General features: G+C 48.2%; 1 protein-coding gene across 2 annotated transcripts in view; it reads left to right on the top strand.

The window, feature by feature from the left end:
* The window catches only part of LOC119431916 (E3 ubiquitin-protein ligase AMFR-like), a 150,452-nt gene that overhangs the window by 33,481 nt on the left and 95,231 nt on the right, over nt 1-21,740 (top strand). The window contains exon 1 of one of the 2 annotated variants that reach the window (XM_037699367.2): nt 16,036-16,218. The exons of the other annotated variant lie outside the window; for it this stretch is intronic. Coding sequence (XP_037555295.1) covers nt 16,159-16,218 — 60 coding nt within the window. The 5' untranslated portion in view covers nt 16,036-16,158. Of the gene's footprint in view, nt 1-16,035; nt 16,219-21,740 lie in introns of those variants that run through there. 2 annotated transcript variants of the gene reach the window in all.

The raw sequence follows: 21,740 nt of genomic DNA, 5'->3' as shown, positions 1-21,740 counted from the left end.
CGGTCTGTTGCCGGACGCGATCTCCTGGTACCTAGCCCATAACAGCGTCTGAAATTATTTTACAATCTCGAAGTTCTAAAACGCCGCCATGGCGACGTTTTCATACGATGCCACAAGGTGACACGACGCGTCTATTTCCGGTCTGTTGCCGGACGCGATCTCCTGGAACCTAGCCCATAACAGCGTCTGAAATTGGTTTAAGATCCTGAAGGTTAAAAACGCCGCCATCGCGACGTTTTCATCCGACACCACAAGATGATGGCACGACGCGTCTACTTCCAGTCTGTTGCCGGACGCGATCTCCTGGAACCTAGCCCATAACAGCGTCTGAAATTGTTTTACAATCCCGAAGTTTAAAAACGCCGCCATTCCGACGCGTCTGAAATTGTTGATCTACTTCTGTTGCCGGACGCGATCTCATGGAACTACTGTCACGGCACATTATTCAAAGCGGAGGTCGGCCCGTGTGGTGGTGCACCTGTTGCACTCCTCTTGCTGCTAAGTGTTAGTATGGATGACAGTCCCTATCAGCTCAGAATTTCGTAGTAATTAGTCTCCATATGCAATCTGTCCAGCGTCATGTGCATCCAGGCTAGTGCACTGTTCTTTCCCCCTTGGGGATGCCAACAGGGAAATTGTTATAGGAGCGCATGCGTGGTTTTATTATTTATTGGCGCTAAATCTTGTCCGTTTGCGCCCCGCATTCATTTACAGCAAATAAGTACATAAAACGTTGAGAAATGTATATATATATATATATATATATATATATTAACACTGAATAAACGACTCTTTAACCATGTGTGTCGCTTAATCTGGACATTATTCGACCACTAACACTCGTTATGATTAAACTGTCCTTATGTAATTAGGCGGAATGTACAAAATAACATGAGCATATCTCTAAGCGATGGCAAACATTACCTTGGTTCTGTCCAGCTACGTAGCATTTGCTTATTTTTAAAGTGTGGCCCAAGTTAAGTGAAACACCCTGTATAAGCCTAAGGTCAGTAACAATAGCGCGAAAGTGGAACGCTTGATCTGCTTTCGAGGGACGCCACGACTAAAGTTATACTGTGACGGTCGGGCTGTGTGTCTGCACTTTTTTTTTTTTTCGAGTGGTGCTTGCGCGCGGTGACTCCCACTGCGATGTTTGCGTCCTTGCGAAAAGTCCTTCATTCTACCTACTGTATAGTTGGCGTTTCCTTAGCAGTGTCGTCCTATTAGCAAAGGCTAGAGTTAGGTTACGCCTCGTTTTGTTTTGTTGGCGCTGGAAGTCTGCTTGAAGTAGCCGCGGTCGCCTGGGTCAAAAACAATTATGTAGAGGTTTCTAGTTAGACGATTAATCTAATTGACACCGTACCACCCTTTTGGTCGCCGCGCACCCATACGCGACGGACATGTGTTGTAAATAAATGTTTTTTTTTTCTTTTCTTTTTCTCTCCCACTCTTGGTCGTTTCCAAAATTTTGTTGTCCACCACAAAATACGAACCATGACTTCGTGATCTGCGCCCTTCCTCCAACTCCCCCCCCCACTCTATTATATTCACACACACACGTAACCATATGAAGCCGACAATGACGCCAAGGAAACTGTAGGCGACATGAACTGTTTTATTTATTTTTTTTAGTTCAATGGTTGAAATAATTAGGCAATGGTTAAATTGGTTGTAGTCTTTAATAACGTAAGAAGGAAATTCACATGCAAGAAAAGGCAGTTTTCCACCGATGGGAGCTTAGTCCGCAACCTCTGCAAGACGCTGTGCAAAGTGCTGCGTTCCCCTGCGTCCGCAAGGAGCGTTGAAAGGCATCCGGGTCCCTGCACGACCCACTATGTTGCTTCGCACAGTAGCTAGGAGATCACAGATTGTTTCTGGGTCTTTTGTTCATCCTTCGCGAGCCGTTACAGGACCACTGCTGGAGTTCTTACAGCTTGAGAACCATTTTGTTGAAGTACCACATCCGCCAAAGCGAAGTCTACGCTGATGAACAAAACCTGTTGCATTCAAAGATTACACCTTCGGTGGCTGAGCAGTGACAGCGCAGGAAGAACTCTGTGGCCGGGCTGTGTTGTTGGTATTGCTCGCGCACGTTTTAATGAACGGCTGTGAATGCAGTAGTGCAAAATCCTGGACACATGTTTTACTGCATGTGTGGGCTGGCAACAACCCGCCGCGGATAGCCCAGTGGCTGTGGCGTTGCGCTGCTGAGCTCGAGGTCGCAGGTTCGAGCCCGGTCGTGGTGGCGCAATGGAAAAACGTTCGCGTACTTAAGTTTAGGATCACATTAACGAACCCCTGTTGGGCAAAGTTAATCCGGAGTCCCCCACTACGGCGTGCTTCATAAACATATCTTCGTTTGGCTCCTAAAACCCCAGAATTTAATTTCAATTTTGAACTCACAACATTGCGCATTTCCCGCGTCCTATATATATATGGTACACTGACAGCGATTATATTTATGTACCTTGTCCACGGCGAGCACCACCTTTTTTTTTTTTCTTTCTTTTTTTCGTCTGGCCATTGTATGCACTTGCAGTCAGTGACACTGTTGTCATCAGAGGGAGGCGGTCTTATGGGCAGAGAGATAATGAGCCCCTCCCTAAGGACCACGTCCTCTTCGCGCCGGTTAGATTAAACCGTCACTGTATACACTCGCGTTGCACTGAACGCTGCCATGGCCTTTCTCTGTATTTCTTTCCTTTTCTGTCGTTACCCGCGTCCGTATTATTGGAACATTCCAGCCTTGACGGGAGACGCCCAGAAACAGCTTTTCTATCTTTAATGCGCGAGCGAGCTCGGCTAGTACAGATAGCCGGGCGTGTTTGGCTATGGAAGCGGGGGCGCAAAGCAGGCGATGGGAATCTCACGGAAGGTTGTAAGCATTTTCTAACCGTAGGTGGCGCCATATTCCGCCCTGCTCGAGTCCTTGCATTCATTTTAATTGATGTGGTCTAGAACGGAATACTTCCGTTAATCCGGGAAGCTCCGGAATCAATCGCATTACCTTTATAATACGAACGGATTCGAGCATATTTTCAAAAAAGTATGGGATTGTTGACCGAGTCATCGCGTGAGCAGAAAAAAAAATTGCTGAATAAACGAAGCTCTTAACGGACTGCTAATTACGAATAAATTAAAATAATGTTATTCATTGCGTGTAACTGTTCTAAGCATTGAGACCGCCGTATATGTAACGCATATGAATGCGAGAAGTGGGGTAGCTTTTATGTGCGAAATAATTTTCTCCCGTAAATATTGAAAATATCCCCTCTTTGGTTCTATTCTCCTTGCCGTCATCTTAATCTCCCCCTTTCTCCTATGCAGTCCTCTTCTTGCCCCATTACCACCTATTAATATATATAAGCACTCTTTCTTTCCCACGAATTGGACTGAATTGCCATGTGAAATTGTCGCAGTAACGTCATCTGTAGAAGGTTCATTGTCGCAACATTTGTTCATTGAGGACTAACCATGTGTTTTAGATATGTCAATGTGAATTGTCTTTGTTTCATGATTTGAGATGTTATACTTTTGTATAATATGTTAATTATTGTATTTTATATTATTGTATTAATCACAATTCTACTGTTATGTTTTTTGTGATATTTCTTGTGAGCACGTTAAAAGAACCCCAGGTGGTCGAAATTTTCCTGAGTCCCCCACTACGGCGTGCCTCATAATGAGATCGGGGTTTTAGCACGTAAAACCCTATAATTTAATTTTAGTGATATTTCTTGTGAACCTGAATGCATTAGTTGCATTTCATCTTGTTTTATCAGCCATTTGTATTTGTATTTATGTATTGATGTACTATCTTCCGCACTCTAATGGGCCTACTATTAGGCTCTGTATATAGTTAAGGATATTAATTAATAAAAAATATCGTCTCCTTGTTGGCCGATGCTCATGTGTAAGTCGTCGGCTAGACAGTTACCGTGTCTCAGAACCACAAATAAAATACTCCGTATACTTAGAAGTAATTGCTGCAGAGCAACAGCAACACCTTTTTCGCCTGAAACACTCGTATGCCTAACTAAAGTCACCCCGAAGATATGTATGACGTTCTGTGTAAGTGCAGTGAACAGCCTTTTTGTAGTATCCTCACGCATGTTTCAGCGTGCCTTGGGAGAGGGACGCTGATGGTCATTGAAAGCCGATACTCGTCGGATGCCATACGATGTGGTGGCCTCTCTCCACTCCGGCTGTGTTCTCTCCTGGGGCTATGAAAAGTTTCTGTATAATGTCGGTAAGAAAGGAGGGATAGACGTCAGCTTCTGGATGCGTGCCCCCTTCCTCTCGTTATTCGCGCTCATGTGACGTGGTGTAGCTGGGTCCTCAGGATAATTCCGGTTCACTGCCTCTGCGATAGCTTTTTTTAATTATTTATAGTTGTATTTATTGATACTTTTAATAAAGAAATAAGATGTTCTTCCATTGGAACCGCGTTTGTGTCAACGTGCGGCCGCTAAGAGCACTGTTCTTTATGTCCCTATAAAAACGTTTAAATGCGAAGGGCCCAGAATTTTAACTAGAAAGAGTAAATAAGGAACTCGGTGGCATGTGCATGTACCACCCCCGCTTTTCAAAGGTGATGCTCAAATCACCATTGCCACCAACACCATGCACATTATTCCAGTCGGTCACGTGATGTAGTACTGTGACTGTGCGCACGATGTGTCACCGAGTACGGTCGTCGAGAACGAATAAACGTCTAGAGTGATTTGAAAGCTTGTTTATTGGCAAATATATTTCCTATTTTTAAGCTGCGGCGTCACTAGTCATGACATTGAAGGCCGTCACGAGTAATGAGCGCTGTGAGCGCGCCCCATATGAGAACTTGCTGTGCACTAGATGAAAACTTTATTTTTCTGGATCGGGTGTAACTAACGCCGCTTTTAGCACGGCCAAGCGGAAGTGAAAATGGCGTTCTCTTTTTTGTTAGCGTGTGCGCCCTGTGTATTACACAGGTGCCGTTACTGTTGTTGCGGGCTACCCTGCGGTACGCGCATTCACAGCCGGTAGTGTAATTGTGTTGCCTGATTGGCAGTTGAATTAATGCAACGTACAAGGGAGAAGGATAAGCTCATACTAGTTTATTGAACTCCATCATAAACGTAGCTTCGGGGAAAATCGAACGCGGAATTCTTCCACAGTTCTATGCAGAATTCTTCCACAGTTCTGCAGCTTGGTGACGTTTGTTTACAAACCACATTTCTAAAAACGGTAGTTCCTGCTGAAACGGCTTCACCGGATAGCTCAAGTACCTGTGCGTGCACTGAATGTCAAAAATCGTGCCGCAATGCACTCTTTAGGTGGCGTATCAGCTCATTCATGCGCACAATTATCGTCGAAACACAGAATCGATCGAGCAACGCTGTGCAGCTTTAGCGTTCCTTTGAGGTGTGCGTGTTTTGAGTTATTTGACAGGCACGGAAAATAGAAACGGGAAATTGATACTTTGAGAAAGAGGGTATAAACTGGGCCTTGTCCTAGTCATCCTTCGTGTTTATCCTTCGTGACAGACACAAACTTGTCTGGACATCTGTCCTGGTCATGACGGGCATTCAGTTTTGGCCCATACGGAAGTCTGGCCTCTGCTGCCAGAAATAAAAACTTCGACCTCGTGTGCGCTTCAGCATGAGAGAAAGGCGTACGTTGGTTCAATTAAGGTGTTCGTACCCGTGCAAGCAAAACAGTTTGTGCAGAAGACAAGAAAGTGAACTGTGCTTCAGGGCAATGCGAATCGTCGCGAGCAGCCTCCAGTATACTTATTTTATCGCTCAAATGTCAGTGAAAGTTTCGGATTGTTATGTGCTTCCAAATTTTCCTTGACAGTTATTGTGGCTATATGCGAGGGGTTATCAAAGTGTTCTGTTTATTACCATGATATAAATAAACGAAAAACTTTATTTTACTTTATAGTAATTAAGGCTTCCCACGTATTCAGCATTCAAATTCACACATTTCTCTTGGTGCTTTTTAATCCTCCGAAGGGCCTTTATTGTATAAGTTCTCAGATATCATGGAAAACCACTGTTTGACCTCTTGAATGACTTCAACTGTATCATTAGATCGCAGACTTCACTGTAGATTGTTCGTTTCTTGAAACAAGAAATACTTCTTTCTGGGGTTTTACGTGCCAAAACCAGTTCCGATTATGAGGCACGCCGTAGTGGAGGGCTCCGGAATAATTTTGACCACCTGGGGTTCCTTAACGTGCACTACAACGCAAGTACACGGACGTTTTTGCATTTCGCCTCCATCGAAGTGCGGCCGCCGCGACCGGAATTCGATCCCGCGACCTCGTGTTCAGCGCAAGGCCTTGGCTGACTGAGCCACCGCGGCGGGTGAAACAAGAAATGGTCACTTGGTGCGAGATCAGGAGAATAAGGTGGATGGCGCTATATTTCATAGCCACATTGTCCACAGCCGCAGCTTGAGATGAGTGAGCAGGTACGTTACCAGTGAGAAGACGGACACCTTTGGAGGCCATAGCACGCTTTTTTTACTTCACAGCATCTCGTAATGTATTCACTAGTGAGCCGTATTTTGCGCTGTTGATATTTAGACATTTATGAAGGCAGTCTGTGAGGATGACTCCATGACAGTCCCGGAATACCGACATGACCTTCCCTGCAGACCTTTGCACCTTGGCCTTTTTGGGAGTAGGGTAGCCAGAGTGCTTTCGCTCTTAGCCCATATCTTTAGTCTCGGATCGTAGAGGTAGATCCAACATTTGTCCATAGTTACGAAACGCCTAAAAAGTCATTTTTGGGGTGCTCCAAAAGAGTTAGCATCTGCATTGACAGGTCGCGTCGAGTTTTCCGTTGTAGAGGTGTGGGCAGTCGAGGTACCCGACGTACAGACACATTAGAGATACGCAGTTTGTCGTGAATTATGTTCTACTCGCTACCATAGCTTAAGTCTGTTTCATACATGATCATTTGAATGGTAACTCACCGATCTTGCAGAATAAAATCTTCCACTTTCTTTACTGTGGCCGCACCATCAGTAAAAAGAGGGTCGGCCAATTCTAGGTTCGTCAGTGAAAGACATATGACCAGTTTGGAAATTTCTCTTCCACCTCACAACAGTGGCATATTATGGACAAGCATCAGCATAGACAGTTGTCATTTCATCAATTTACTGGACGCTATAGCCCTTCAAATGTACAAACGTCATAACGCTTGTGATCCTCAATCTTCTCCATCTTGCGGGATACTATCTTCTATTAGTACTATTGTGTACATACACTTCAATTATTATACTGGCAAATATTCATTCACGTAGCTCTAATAATTATGCATAATGATGAAAACTTTTTGGTACCCCTCGTACTTTTGGTACCCCCCACAGGCAGTGAAGAAATCGTTGCAGCTCGCACTGTCCATTCACGAATCCAACATATCACGCATGGAGGCGTCTGTGTTACTGTCGAACGCCTTGATCCGCTGTCTGTGCGTGTACCGTCTTATCTTCCTTATTTGGAACGTGTGACCAGAAGAAACGAAGCCGGCAGGAGCAATTTCTGTTGCTGAGCCCTGGGAGCGCCCATGCAGCTCCTGGTGCTTGGAAACGCTGGAGGGCTTCAGCATAAAGGTTCTTGTGGGGCGTAATTGATGGTTCATATCATTGTTTACTTACGCCGCATGGGAGAAACAGCACAGTGAATATAGAGAACGATGTACAGCAGTGCGCAAGGATCTCCAGAGAGAGAGGTTCCGGCAAGTAATGTGGATGCAACAGGATGTTAGACGTCCTATACTTAGCTGCGGCCATACGTGCAGTGATTTCGTTTAGCAGAGGATGTCCATATCAGCTTTCATTATAAGTAATATACACGCGCAGAATTCCAACTTTATTAGTCCCATCCAAGTAACCACGTTTGGTGAAGACAGTTAACACTTCGATTCTACTGACCATGGAGTTGCTTGTAAAATTGACAGCAACAGAAGAGTTCTGCGCTAACTCTTGTGTTTCAGAGCGAGCTTTGTCTGAAACGTGAGTAGCGATATAAGACTAGTCTCGATGTCAAGTGCGTCTACCGCCTCGCCCGCTGGAGACCGTCAAGCAGCATCATTTAAAGTTAATCAGGACATTGCTTTCTTTTTTCTTTGTGAGTGTGTCTTCGATTTCTTGATCCAACAGAATAGTTCCCCCTGGTTAGGCGAGTAACGACACGGACGACTAAGTATGTTCTGCAAGCTTTTGTCATGTGGCGTACAAGGTGTATAGTGCTATGTTATGGACCTTGTTGCGGCAATGTCCTAACCCCATGAGAGCGATTTTATGCACTACGGCGACGAGCGACGGCTTCGAGCGACGAAACGGGCCGTTGCGCGAACAGGTCGCCCGTTCTTGTCGCTCATCGCCCGGAAGTGCTGTGAGCGACTAGTCAAATAGCGCGAAGCCGGAACTGGATTTCTATCAGTCAAGTACTTCCGATTGTCGCATGGAATGAGCAAACGACCGAATTTTGATACCTGCAAGGATAAGAACTGACTGCAAGACCTTCAGGAATATTTTATGCTGCTCTTCGCGGCAGAACACGTCAACTGAAATAATAAAGCACGCGTCGCGCCAGTTTAGGCGCTTATTTGCTGCCCTCGTACCGGCAACTACATGGAGACGTCGCTCAACTTCGTCGCCCGCGTGGGGTTCGACTTGTAGGCGACGATCAAACGCGACAGCTATCTCCATCGCGTCGCTTGTCGCCGTCGTGCACAAGATCGCTTGCATGGGGTTTGTACTTAAACCGTGGTGCTGAATATAAACGGGTGGTTTCATTTGAGATGGCAGCGTTATGTTAGCGCATAAGCGCAAGAAAATGAGCGAAATAAATAAATAAAAAAAAAGGATTTTCTTGCCTAACTTCTCACGTTCGAAGGAATGACGTGGAGAGTTGGGCGAATTGTGTGTTTTCTTTACTTTTCTCTCGTCTGGTATATTTTGCTGCACGCAGTGTAAACTGTTGGTTGAAAGACCAGCGTTGTCCCGTCCTGTTTTCACCTTGTGTCTTCGTGTCCGGAGATCTTGTTGGCGTGCCGTCCCGCTTGCAGAACTAGTGGCGCCACTTCTCGGGTGCTGCTGACATCGTGTGCGGAAAGAAACCTGTTTTGCATGGCCGCCGCGCTGTGCCCGCGCGTCCGAAAGAACTCTCTCGAAGTTTCTCGGCCGCGTGCTGCTTCTCTATCCAGCCGATGTGGCCATTTTTATCCTGGGCTATTTCACTAATCTGGCGCCATCGGCGGCACAGCCGCTACCTCCTAAATGGCTCCCAGCGGTCCCTGCCTGCTGGCTTCCTGTTGCGACCGATTGCATAAACTTTTTCAGCAACACACAACAACGCAGGCGCTCGGTTTAGGATAGCCCAGAAAGAGAAGCCAGGCGAGGGAGATTGTGCACTCTGCACGACGGGTCGTGATCGCTTTCGGAGCGCTTCCTGGATCGAAGGGCCGTCGTCCGTGCCTTCCAGACAGGTGTGCTTTGGACTGCATGCGTGCTATCACGCCCCACCTGGCTGTTAGGTAACGTCGCGAGTTCGAAGGAACAGATAGCGTCGCACAGTGCTTTATGTAATTCTTTCCCCTGCTGTGATGACAGATACTTCGATGTGATGAACACTGTTGGGTGTAGTAGTTATCTATGAATGCACTGCCGGCGTACCGAAGTTTTAGCTTATGTTAATTGGTGTAGCGAACTTTTGTTTCAAACATCCTCATTTATCTAGAACATCCCAGAGTTCCATCCAAGGCTCGATGGAACTCTGGGTCGCTATTTAAATGTCATTCATGCATACGGAGATGGGTGAAAAACGAGTGATTATACAGTTCTAGTGTAACGTTGTCGTTGTGAAAAAAATAACAAGCGAGAAAGAGAGCAGACGTTCCAGCGTCATAAATTCGAGCGAGAAGGAATAGTTACAACTGGCCGCCCTATGGAGCCTATCTTTGGGTGTGTTGAATGCTGACACCAGCAGGGAATACGACGCCTACATATTTATTTAATGTGCACGCGAAACGTCGAGCACAGCGCACTCCACTAACAATAACGCGTGTTTCTAACACATTTTATTTGAATTACTCATCGGTGCGTGCTCCTGTAGCTAAAAACTCTCCTAGAATCGCTGTGCATTATCTGCTGCTCTCGCGTACTTTTTATTCTCGAGATACTGACGTTGTTTGATCGATGGGGACAAACGTCCCAAAACAACACCTGGGCTATGAGATACGTACGCTGGCAGGCAACACGACGTGACGCCCGATGCTGCCTATACAATAATTGGATACGGGTGTGCGACTTCCGTAAACAGCACTGCATTGTAAGTGGAATTCCGTGTGCTAGATGTGTTGTAGCTGCCTTCGACGGGGTGTTCCCGTGGGAACGCGGCTTCTGCAGACAATATAGTAGCAGCATCCATCAGCACCTTGTAAATATGTTGTGTAGCCCACGCGGCCTGGTGGACACGTGCAGTGGCGGCTGTTCACACCAAGAGGGTACATGTTTACGGCCTCGATATTTTGAAAGAGCGCGGCACGGACTACTTCTTAATCAAACTTGGCCGCCCGGCGTCTTCGGTGTTGTTTACACCACGACGAGTGTAAACGTGCCTGTGCTGTGCCTGCACCTCCGAGGACAACTGTGTACGAACTACGAAAGACCCCGTGTAAAGGAGGTTCTTAAGCGGGCCCAAGAAGAGGTACTGGGAAGACCGAATGCGGAACACGCCAAGTGCGCATATTGCAGTAAACCGGTTGCATTTATTCTCGGTGCACGTGTCCTCGCACCAGCGGTCGCTCTCACAGTTTCAGTCCGCTATGGAAAGGGTGTGCCCTGAACCTCGCTGACGCCGTAGTGCAGGATTATGGATGAATAAATTGCACCTAAATCTAAGTAACACGAGAGTTCTTCCATTCCGTCTTCGTCTGAATGTTGCCGCCATGTGAAATCGAACCCACGACTTGAGCAGCACACCGCGGCGTGTGATAGACCTGAACTGCCGTCAATTGAAAGGTTAGACAGGCACGATGCACGCGGCTTTTTCTTTCTTTCCCCTCGTTTTCTGAAAACAATGATGCCGACCAGTTCACGAATGCCGCCTGCCTGAAGTAATTGCTTCACTGGCTTTTCGTCGTTCGAGTGCTCTGTAGAATTTCAGTAGAAGGAGTGTACGCGTCTGAGCCCGTATTCAGAAAAAATCCCACGCTAGAATTGTTCGTAAGCGCAAATTGTGTGCCTTGTCACTGGCTCGCGCACTTCCAAACGATAGTCTCATCAATGCGAGGTATTTGTTGAATGTGTCTGTTGAGATTGCAATTTTTGTGCAAATAATGTCCGCTTCTTCGAGTAGACCAGCTCATTAACTAGAATTTGGCTATCTGCCACAGGCAACCTTAAATAAATTTTGAAAGTATTCTCTGAAACACCCTGTATGTATACATATATTTGTCATATAGAGGCATAGGATTGAAGGGTAAGATGGGGCATGTGATAATCCTATATAACCCGCTGTTCACGAGGGTTAATTAATTAGACTGCGCGTCAGATATACTCGTATTGTGGATGAGTACTTGGAGGACTAACCTGGTTGTGTCTCGTATATGACGGGGTGTATGCGCTCCTGGAACAGTTATGTCGAAGCCGTATATGGCAACTTGGCGAGTACGTGCATTCTGCGTGGGCTGCTCTTTTCGTGATTTCTCCGCTGTTAGTTTTAATTGTGTTAGGTGCATATTCCGCGTATTCATATTGCTCTTGAGGTGCTTCTCTGCGAGAACTTCGGAAGTGTAATTTAACCGGTGGTATCCACGGTATCAGCTGCACTGTCTACGTAACGCTTCGGGGGCTCGTGGTTCAGAAGTTTTGGGAGATGAATATCCGGCTGTAGCAAACTTTTCAAAACTTCATTTCGGTCTTGCTCGGCGAGTACACTGTAAAAAAATTTACACCCTTAAAATTTGAATAAGGGTGTATATTGGTCTAGAGCTCTCACCCTTACACCCTTTCTGGGTGTAAGGGTGTACATTATTTTACGGTGTTATGGCTTGCTCCCAGTAGGCAGGAGATTCACCCTCTTCACCAGCGGTGGGGTGTGGTTGAGTCCGGCTAGCTGCGCGGTTGTGTCCGCTCTTAAGTGGCGGTTAATCGCTCGTTGCCAAGTATGCCTCGTTGCCTAATTAATTTCCTGGTGCCCAAATATCCAGCTAATTTGTATGTTGACGTACCACGTTGTTAGGTTGCTTTATTTCAAATCCTACTCCTTCCCTTGGTTCCGGTGCGAGACGCGTGCCTGCGTGTAGTCCTGAGATTCCTGGTGGATACAGCTCATTTACAACACCACCGACTATGACGTACGGTGCTCTGGTAGTGCAGAAATTGCTCGCAAGTCTGCCTTTTGCGGGTTTAATTTGATCGTGTCAAAGATTGAGCCTATCGTGTCATTGCCCGTCTTGCGCCACACTTTGGCTGTAATATCTTGTTTTTGTCGGTGGTTGCGTGCGGATTCGATGGGTTGATTAGATCCCATCTCAACGCCGCGTCATCGATAAAAAGGGTAAAAGTGTTGAGAAACGCTTACTTAGGCTGGTCAGTGCGTCGCATACGTTTCCCACATCTTTAGTGAGCTCGCAAAGTCGTTTGCTGCTGCAAAGCAGTTTGTGCAGTTTCCTCGACGACTTTTATTTCGATTCAAAGCACCGGGCAGAAGCCGGAGATCGAAGAAAGGAAACACAAATATTTGCATCTGTGCATTAACGCTGTTATGTCACCCTTCTCGCAGTTTCGTGACAGCTATTCAGTGTATGCATAGTTAGCGCAGCGTTTGTATATTTTGCTTCCTGTGGCCTTGTCGCGCAGCTTTTCTGCCAAGCCTGATTTCTATAGTGTTGACTGCTTATCTGCCCACGTTCCGTCGCTTGGAAGCTCGCCAGTCGTGTCCTGCACAGCACAGCGTCTGCACTCAGTTCAACGACACATTGTTTACGACACAACCGGTCGTATCTGGCGGCATCGGCCCGCGCTCGACCGAGAATTCAAAACAGCTGTTTGATGGCCGCATTAATTCTGGCTCAGGTCCTTGCGGAGGCCTTCGCGATATGCGAAGATGAGCGCACGCGCGGGCTTGGCGGTGGACAGTTCCGGCGCGTGCTCGCTTGGCGTCACGCGGGTCGCGGCGTTTAGCACTTTTGTCAAGTTTTGTCGCTCTTCAACGGATGTCTAGTTTGAGTTGTTCTTATAGAGCGCTTTGTACACTAAACAGGCTCGGCATAGTGCAGTTCCTCGTGTGTAGAGAGCTTAAGGACGCTGTCACCGACTGGCGCCGCGAGCCGCTATTCGGCGGAGCCCACGATCCCGTAGCCAATTGCCTACCACAGCCAGAGCTAGCGCTACGGTGCAATCACGTGGCACCCCACTTGTGGCATTATAAGATGCGCGAATCCTTCAAGAAGTCGCTCCTTCGGGCACACGTAAACGTTACATCTAACTACACATGTATGAGTAAAAGCACACTGTGTCGGTGTTTTCGCGGCACGGCGCTGCAGTGAACTGTGCCACAAATGACACTGTGAGTATCGTGACTCGCGAAAGCTTGAATTTGTGTACTTGGGAGATGTGCATGCTTCATATTTCCCTGTTATCTATGCCAGACAACTTGGGTAACCTGTGTACGTTGGCAGCGCTCTTCTTCGTGGAAAACTGAATCGTTGAAGTAACGCTTCTCTCATCGTTGGTTTCGCCGGCAGTTGTGCAGAGTTATGTTGGTTCAAGAACTGGAGATGCTTAGGAACGACTCGAAAATACGGAAACCCTTTAGCGTCTCGTTTCCTGTTTGTTGCCTTTGTTTGGGCTCTGCCTTGGTTTCGCTCTGCCGACTCCCGCAACCAGAGAACCTGAAGCCGCCAAACAGCAATGAAGCGCTTTCTAAAAGACATAACGTCAACTCCGCGTCGTGCGGACATTTGTGCATGCAATTTGGCAATGTGGCTTTAGCAACGTCGGTTCCGTAAGCTTCTATTCCCTTCGCAGTATATGGCAGCACATCATCATAAAAACCAGCAACTCCCGTCATGTATTGACAGACAGTACCTTATATGCGAGTCCTGGGAACGCGCTTTTATTTTTGATGTCACTGATGCTTCTTGCCTCACTGTTTTGGATGCCGTGGTCCGTTTCCCTGATCTGTTTATGCGTTGGTTTTCTGCCAAAGTGTTCTCGTTACCCATGAATATGTATGTGCGCCGTGGTTATCTGCTCGAGCTGACCTACCGCGCCTGGCATGCGAGGGGGGTTGCATAGCCAGTTGCATCAGCGAGCGCCTCGTTTGTGCTGCGCTGTAATAAGGCGGCTATATTTTGCTGCTCGCGCGTCGGCCCAGATCGGCGCCTGTGCAGGGCGGAAGCAGCAGCAACTCGTCGTGCCGGGCATCGGTCCGGCCGCGTGCTCGGGTGAGCTCTATGTTTAGACCACGCTGTATGGTCCCCGTGACAGGCGCTTCCTCTCGGGAGTTAGTCGGTGACGGAATTGTCCGACAGCCCGGGAAAGCCGGACAAGGGGTACGCTTTGAGTAGGGCGAGGGGTGAAAGACCACTTGCCCTGGCGGTGCGTTCGTCTTCTTCGCGCGGTGCACGTGCCACCGATTTTGGCAACGCCAGCATGTAGCCGAAGCTTGGATGGTACAGGTCTTAGGTTGCCTATTCGCAAGCACAAACGCAGTGGTCATGCAAGTTCGCCTTTGGTTTTCTATACATTACATACCCGCGCGGGAAACGAAACAGTGTCTTGGACGCGCAATGCGAATATGTTTTGGGAAAAACCGGCCCACGCATTTGGGGCGAAAGTGGATGTTGAAAAAACTAAATAATCCGGTGTGTTGTGGGTAAAATTCACGAAAAGCACGAGGACGTCACTCTAATTATCCAACCACTCTTGATTATCCTCTCTTTTTCCGCGAATAAGACTGTCATCACTGTTGTATTTTCAGGGACGTGTGTGCAACTTACTGGGAATTCAGGCTGTGAAAGCAACGCACAGACGCTGTATCGGCTGTTCCAGGTGCTTTGTAGGGATTGTGATCTTTGACCTTCATTCGGACTGGTCGTAGACCTAACCGTGCACGAATATGTTTACAGGCTGCGTCCAGGGAAACAGGCACGCAGAAAATTCCCACTTGCGGATGGTGAACGGCAGCGCAAAGTGTGCGCATGCGTTCCGTATACACCTGTCCTCGTGTGCTGCGCGAAAACGTGCCTGTGTTTACCGTGGACACGTTTGCCTGCTGTGCTTGGTGCGTGTGTATATGTCGAAGGAAAGGTAGACGCGGGCAAAATTACAATCGTCGCTGAAGCAAGTCCTGAGGCCTGTGCCTCCTGTGTTCATCTATTCGCGTGTTAAGTGACGCTATCGAAGATGCGTCGTTCCCATTGTAAGGCGAACGACCCTAGAACTCTCACGCGCTGGTGCCCTTGCACGTCTCGTTTGAGTCTCAGAAACCTGAATCGTGCCCAGGCTGGCAAAGCAAGTTAGGAGGAAACTGTAATTTCGAGTTCTCGAATAATTTGTCCTCTCATTTTTCTCGCTGGGGACGACGACTAGGTGATCGCGTTTGCCGCAAATGTTGACGACGCTGATTTGACGAATTTCTCACGCCGCGCGACTCTCCTTGTGGCGTAGTTGTGGTAAACAAAATGCAGCTTACTGGGTTAACCCACCCGCTTGGGACAACCGTTGTCGCTCGTTTCTCACCGGTTCGTCGGCCCGTGTTGTGGTGATGGTCAGGGTGTTAAGGAAGAGCCGTGGGCACACCAGTCGCCCTTGAACCGCGTTGCGTAACGGGTGGAAGGCCGCCGCAGGGTCTGGCCGGGCCCGCGGCGGAAGCGCCCGGGGCCTGTCGCCTTGGCGGAAACCTGTTCTGCCCTGTCCTTTGGCTGCGCACTCTCTTTCGTGGCGCGCTCTCCGACGGTCGTGTTCGACCTTGCCGCGCGTTTCGTCTCTCCTGGCGACGAGGAAACGCGAGCAGGAAGCCCGCTTTCCGTCTCTCGCGGGGTGAGGCGCGCCTCTGGATCGCCGCTTCCGGGTTGCAACGACCGGAAGCGGGCACTTTCTTCCGAGCGCTTCGGCCAGCCGGCCGCCGTCCGCGCTGCCACCGCCGCCGCCGCCATGGAGCCCGCCATCGTCGCCGTAGCTTCGTGCTTCGACCGAGCCAACGGCGTCTACAAGGTGGGCCCTGCGTGTTTACGGTTCCCGTTGTCGCCGAGCGGCCGTTGTTCGACCTCGCGGCTCATTGACCTCGGCCGCTCGGAATCGCGGCATCGGGCCAGGTGTTTTTCGCATCGCACCATCCACCTTTTCGGCTGCGTTCGTCTGTGCTATTTGCTGCCGATGATTCCCAGTGAAACGCGAAGCTTGGAAATTCAGACTGCAGACCGCTTCGCATTCACACGTGCCGCCAGCTACTTGCATTTCTTTTCGTTTGCTGCTTCAACGCCAGTGCACGATGTGCGAAGTGGTTGGAGTGCTCCATGGGGAACTACACGCAGAAGCTTTGTTATTCACTTGGGACCGTATTCTGAAACGTTCCACTACGGCGAAATTTCTTTTTCGCTTTCAGGCGCGCGCTGATTGGCTGGCTGAGCAAAATTGAATGACGTCGGGCTCAACCAGCCAATCAGCTCATCCAAGTTTGCTAAAACAGCCAATCATCGCGCGCCTGAAAGCGAAAAAGAAATTTCGCCGAAGTAGAACGTTTCAGAAATACGGCCCTTGCTCTGACCTGTCTCGATGCTCTGCATCTGGAGTAGTTTGCTCCCGCTTTGTGGCAAGTGACTCATATGTCTGTCGACTTTCTCTTGGGAAACGTTATAGTTTCTGCTGTTTTGAAACGTGTAGTTTGAATCAGTCTTCAGTAGTAATATTTATATTACGGTATGTTCGTGCTGTCTTTCGTGGTTTCACATGTCACGTCAACTACCGCAGCCGAAAATTTCAGACTGCTTGTTTTGCTTCGGTCTGAATGGTATATCGGGTGCCATTTAGGTATGCGTATGGCTTCGCAGTGGGATTATTTCGTTTGTGTTTCTTCATAGAGCAAGTAACGACTCCACCGTTCTTTCTGGTAACCTAGTCGTTGACAGCATAAATGTGTTGACCGAAGGTCGGTTTCCAAGTGCGAGTGAACCGAAGAAAACTGCCGCCTTGCCACTTCGTGATCGCGTCCTCGTTTACTTTGCCGTAGTGCACGTCTCTCAGGAATATGTCGACTGTCGGTCCTGTGCCGCTTGTGCTTGTCGGTCACTGGTTTCCATGCAACGCACGGATAGCGGCTCTTATCACCCCCCACCCCCATTTTTTTTTCCTTACTTACACTGTATTAGCTTTGCAGCTGCATTAGTCTCCAACCAACTGCACGTGCACGCCGTGCTGCTCGCTTTCCCGCATTGCGGTACGCCGGAACGTTCGGCGTGGCCTCATCGACGCCTTCGCATGGCAGGGCCTGTGTGGGGCGTAGATGGTTTACCGCGCGCGGCTTTGGGTGGCCTTGTCCTTGACGCTGTGTCCTTGTTGGCCGCGCGGATCTGCCTCCAAAATGTATGGCAGCCTTCGGGGCCACCGCCGACGGAACTCCTCCACGAAGGTCTCCCCGTGGTGGCCTTGTCTGGCAGATGTCGCTTGACAGCAGGCGGCCTGTCCCATTTTTCTTCGTCGGGAGAAAGCGCGTTACGTTACCACCGATACTTCTCGTTCCGCCTAGCGGCCAAGAAAGGGCGTGGCGCATCGCCGTTGTTCCGCAAACGCTGTGGAAGGTGCTTTAGGTTTGCTTCTGCTTAATTTCGTTGGGAAGCTTATCCACGTGTAGTTTCTGCGTAGCTTAGCCAGGCCGTAGTGTGGTTTCTGTGCGCTGCTGATAAGATGCGGATCAACCAGGATCGTTCGTCACATGCCCGGTGCGGTGGTTCTACCGTGGTAAAGAGTCAGGAACTGCATGTGGGAAACGGTACCGTAGTTGTGTTCCTTTATGGACGGAGTCCACTTTGCTTAAAGAAATGTTATTCACACTTTTTTTTTCTTTCTTTATTCTTTTCTTTTTAACCACTCATCTTAGCTGAGACACACGCCTTCGTTTATTTAGAAAAGTTACCTAATTCATGCGGTCGTTATTTCGGTAACACTAGAACATAGTCATCGTTTGATTCATCTGCAAGGTTATCTTCGATAATGTATGCGTTTTAGTGGGCTATTTGTTTCCGTGCCGTTGTGCATGCGCGCTGTTTCGACGTGAGACTGCGTAATTAAGTGGGAGCACGAAGAAAGGGACGTGGCAGAAACGCGTCTTTGTTACGACTTTCTCCTTGTTTATCGGTTCTGTCCATTCTTGTGCGTACGCACGGTGGTAGTGCATGACGTCGACGACAAAAGCGAGCACAGGGCGGAAAAAGTTGCGAATGTCGTTGTTCGGGAAGGCATCTCATTCACAGACATAGTTGTCTACGCGGATTTAAGTATGCTTTGTTTCGTCTACTTTAAACAAAGAAATTAATAAAATATGTGGCTGCTGCTCTTGTATTTGTTTGTGTAGCTTTGACTACCATGCGCCATGCGGGCATCAATTGCTACGCGACCGATGCGGAACGACTCGTTCGATGTCTTGTGTCGTTGGAAAAACTGACACCCGGCGTGGTTTCTTAGTGACTGTGATGCTGTGCTGCGGCGAGCAAGGTCGTCGGATCGAATCCTAGTCGTAGCAGTCGCGTTGACAGCAAACATTCTCGTGTACTTATGTTTAGATGCACCTCGGGCAGCCAAAATTAACCCAGATCCTCCCTCTATATGGCGTGCTTCACAGATCAGCGCTTGGACGTAGAACCGATTATGGAAAAGTCGCCAATTTCGCCGACGTTTACAGCAGCTTTCGTTCGTTATTTATCATATCTATAGAGTGAACTTCTTTTTTTGTTATTTTCGTGGCTCTTCCGGGCGTTCCGGTTTTCTCGCTGGTGTACACAGCTGTTATGTCGCAGACGAAGTCAAGTGTAATGCTTACATGTTGTCTATTATCCCGTGTGCGCTGATATCACGCCCGACACATTTCATACCTCCTTGCATGTGGCAGCTGTAATGCTTCAGCGATGGTGTGCAGAATTTCTTTGCTTTAGTTTGTGCATTCTTTTAGGCTTAAGGCCTTGCTCTTCTCGCAGCGATGTTGTGTGTAAAAAGCAGGCTCTGTGCCGTGCACGTGGACACAGCACGGCGATTGATTATGCCGAGTGCACGTTCCTTTGACACTATAGAGCTATGCCAGAGAAATATGGCAAATTGGTTCTGCGAAAGCCCGCCAGGTAGGGAGGGTTCATGAAGGGAAGATTGTTCACTGTCCCCATGCTTCGAGTTGCCGATCAGTTCGGCCTCGCGCTGCAATCTGCATGCTTGCCTCTTGGTTAGCTCAAATGGTAGTGTGGCCGCCCTAGAAGTACGTTGGTCCCGGGTTCGATCCCTGGACCAGGATGAATAATTCTTCAAGCTTTCTTTCTGGGAAACCGGTATGCATTTCCTTTGTATATAGCTTCGAGCTGCAGTTGGGTGGTTGACAATTTTCCATTTCATATGCCAGAGAAAGTATCCGATTGATCAAACCAGCCCTGCAATATTTAGGAGGGGTCAGTGTAATTCAGACTATAAAGCAGCGACTAATGGTTGCATCGTGCGCCAGCTGTACCATTTGTCAAGAGAGAGAGAGAGAGAGAGTTACGCTTGACTAAGAGGAAATAACGCCAGCATATGAACATGGACACCAACCTTTTATTTATTTATTTAAAGCTTGCTGCTGTCTGAGTACCAGACAGATGGCACCAATAACATACTATTTCTTGTCCGCTACACTTCGAGATTCTTTCACATAACACTGGCTCATAACAAATATCAGCCGTCTAGAGTTCGTTCATTTATGCTGTAAAATGCATGCTAGTGATAGGTTTGAGTATGATTACCGACACCACGGCGTCAAAGTTGAACGCTAAACGTAGACTGGCCTCTTGAGGGTAGCCCGTGTCTTTTTTTTTTTTCCGTTTTGTCCAGCCGCCTCAGCGGTTCATGCGAACTTTGAACATACGTCACCTTCTATCTCTCTCAACTTGGTTTTGGCATAGCTTGTGGTAACATTGACGCCGAAATTGTACAAGCTGCGTGCCGGGAATATATGTTAGAATCGGCATTAGCAGCGTGGAAGTTTGTAGCCTGCAAGGGCGCCGCATCGATTGTCAAAAGCCGTAAGCAGGTTTATTTAATATATTTTTCTTCTGTCTGGGGTTTTACCTGCCAAAACCAGTTCTGATTATGAGGCACGCTGTGTTGGAGGGCTCCGGATTCATTTTAACCACCAGGGGTTCTTTAACGTGCACACAACGCAAGCACATGGGCGTTTTTGCATTTCGCCTCCATCGAAATGCGGCCGCCGCGGCCGGGATTCGATCCCGCGACCTCGTGCTCAGCAGCGGAACGCCTTAATTAGCTAACTGAGCCATCGCGGCGGGTGTGTGTGTGTGCGTATATATATATATATATATATATATATATATATATATATCTGCGTAATTAGGCAATGGAAATAAACGAATTAACAAAGTATTCTCATTAACATTTATATTATGTTTTAGGGCGCATATTTCTATTACATAATTTAAGTTGGTCAGTGTTTAAGACACTGACCTGAGACACTAGCACCAGTTTCGTGATATCCGTCTCCGAACCGGGGAGCAAAATAAATTGACGTTCGGCCTAATATTTTATCAAAACGGCTTCCTCGTGTACAGCGGGACCAGACTAAGTGGAATGGCAATCTATTTAGTTTCACGATTTTGAGGCGGAAAATTAATTAAAGTATGGGGTTTTTACGTGCCAAAAGCACGATCTGATTATGAGGCACGCCGTAGTGGGGGACTCCGGAAATTGGGACCACCTGGGGTTCTTTAACGTGCACCTAAATCTAAGTGCACGGGTGTTTTCGCATTTCGCCCCCATCGAAATGCGGCCGCCGTGACCGGGATTTTTTGAGGCGGATATCTGATTATGTAAGATAAATGAGCACAAATGTGTTACAGCGTAAAGTATACCGACTGATTCGGTCAGGAGCCAATGTCTTCGACCTCACTCAAGCTCTAACTGACACTTGAAGTATGGCTATCAAAAATCGTCCACAATCACAGCATTTCTAGTTGGTATAACTCGCCTCAGCCTCACCTCACTGTACCTCGTTAGGTCGTTCACGTCTGGCCCCATATTGTATCGGAGTGCAGTATACGCGGAAAGGCTGAGTGATGATGTGTGCGTTCGCTTGACGTCGTCACCCGCCGCGGTGGTGGCGTTGTTCTGCTAAGCACGGTCGCGGGTTCGATTTCCGGCCGCGTTTCTCTGGCAGCGAAATGCAAAAGCGCTAGGTGCACGTTAAAGAACCCCACTTGGTCTGAATTGTTCCCCACTGCGGCGGCGTCCCTCATAAGCATTTTGGCACGTGAAACTCGAGAATTTATTTTTCTGACGTTCTGCAAACCAAATGAAACACGATATAGTGAACCCGGGACTGGCGCTCATCCGCAAGTGCCCGCCTCTGTCAGGAGTGCGCTGACAACACCGCTGCCGGCACGCGTGTGCAGTCGCAAATGCCTGCGTGGTTCGCCCTATAAGAAAGACCTGGCATGACTGCGCGCCCTCCCCATGTGAAGTCGCGTTTCCCAGGCACGGCACGGAGA

The sequence above is a fragment of the Dermacentor silvarum genome, chromosome 1 (assembly GCF_013339745.2).
Source record: "Dermacentor silvarum isolate Dsil-2018 chromosome 1, BIME_Dsil_1.4, whole genome shotgun sequence".
NCBI classification, from domain to species: Eukaryota; Metazoa; Arthropoda; class Arachnida; order Ixodida; family Ixodidae; genus Dermacentor; species Dermacentor silvarum.
This window is presented reverse-complemented; position numbering and strand designations above follow the sequence as displayed.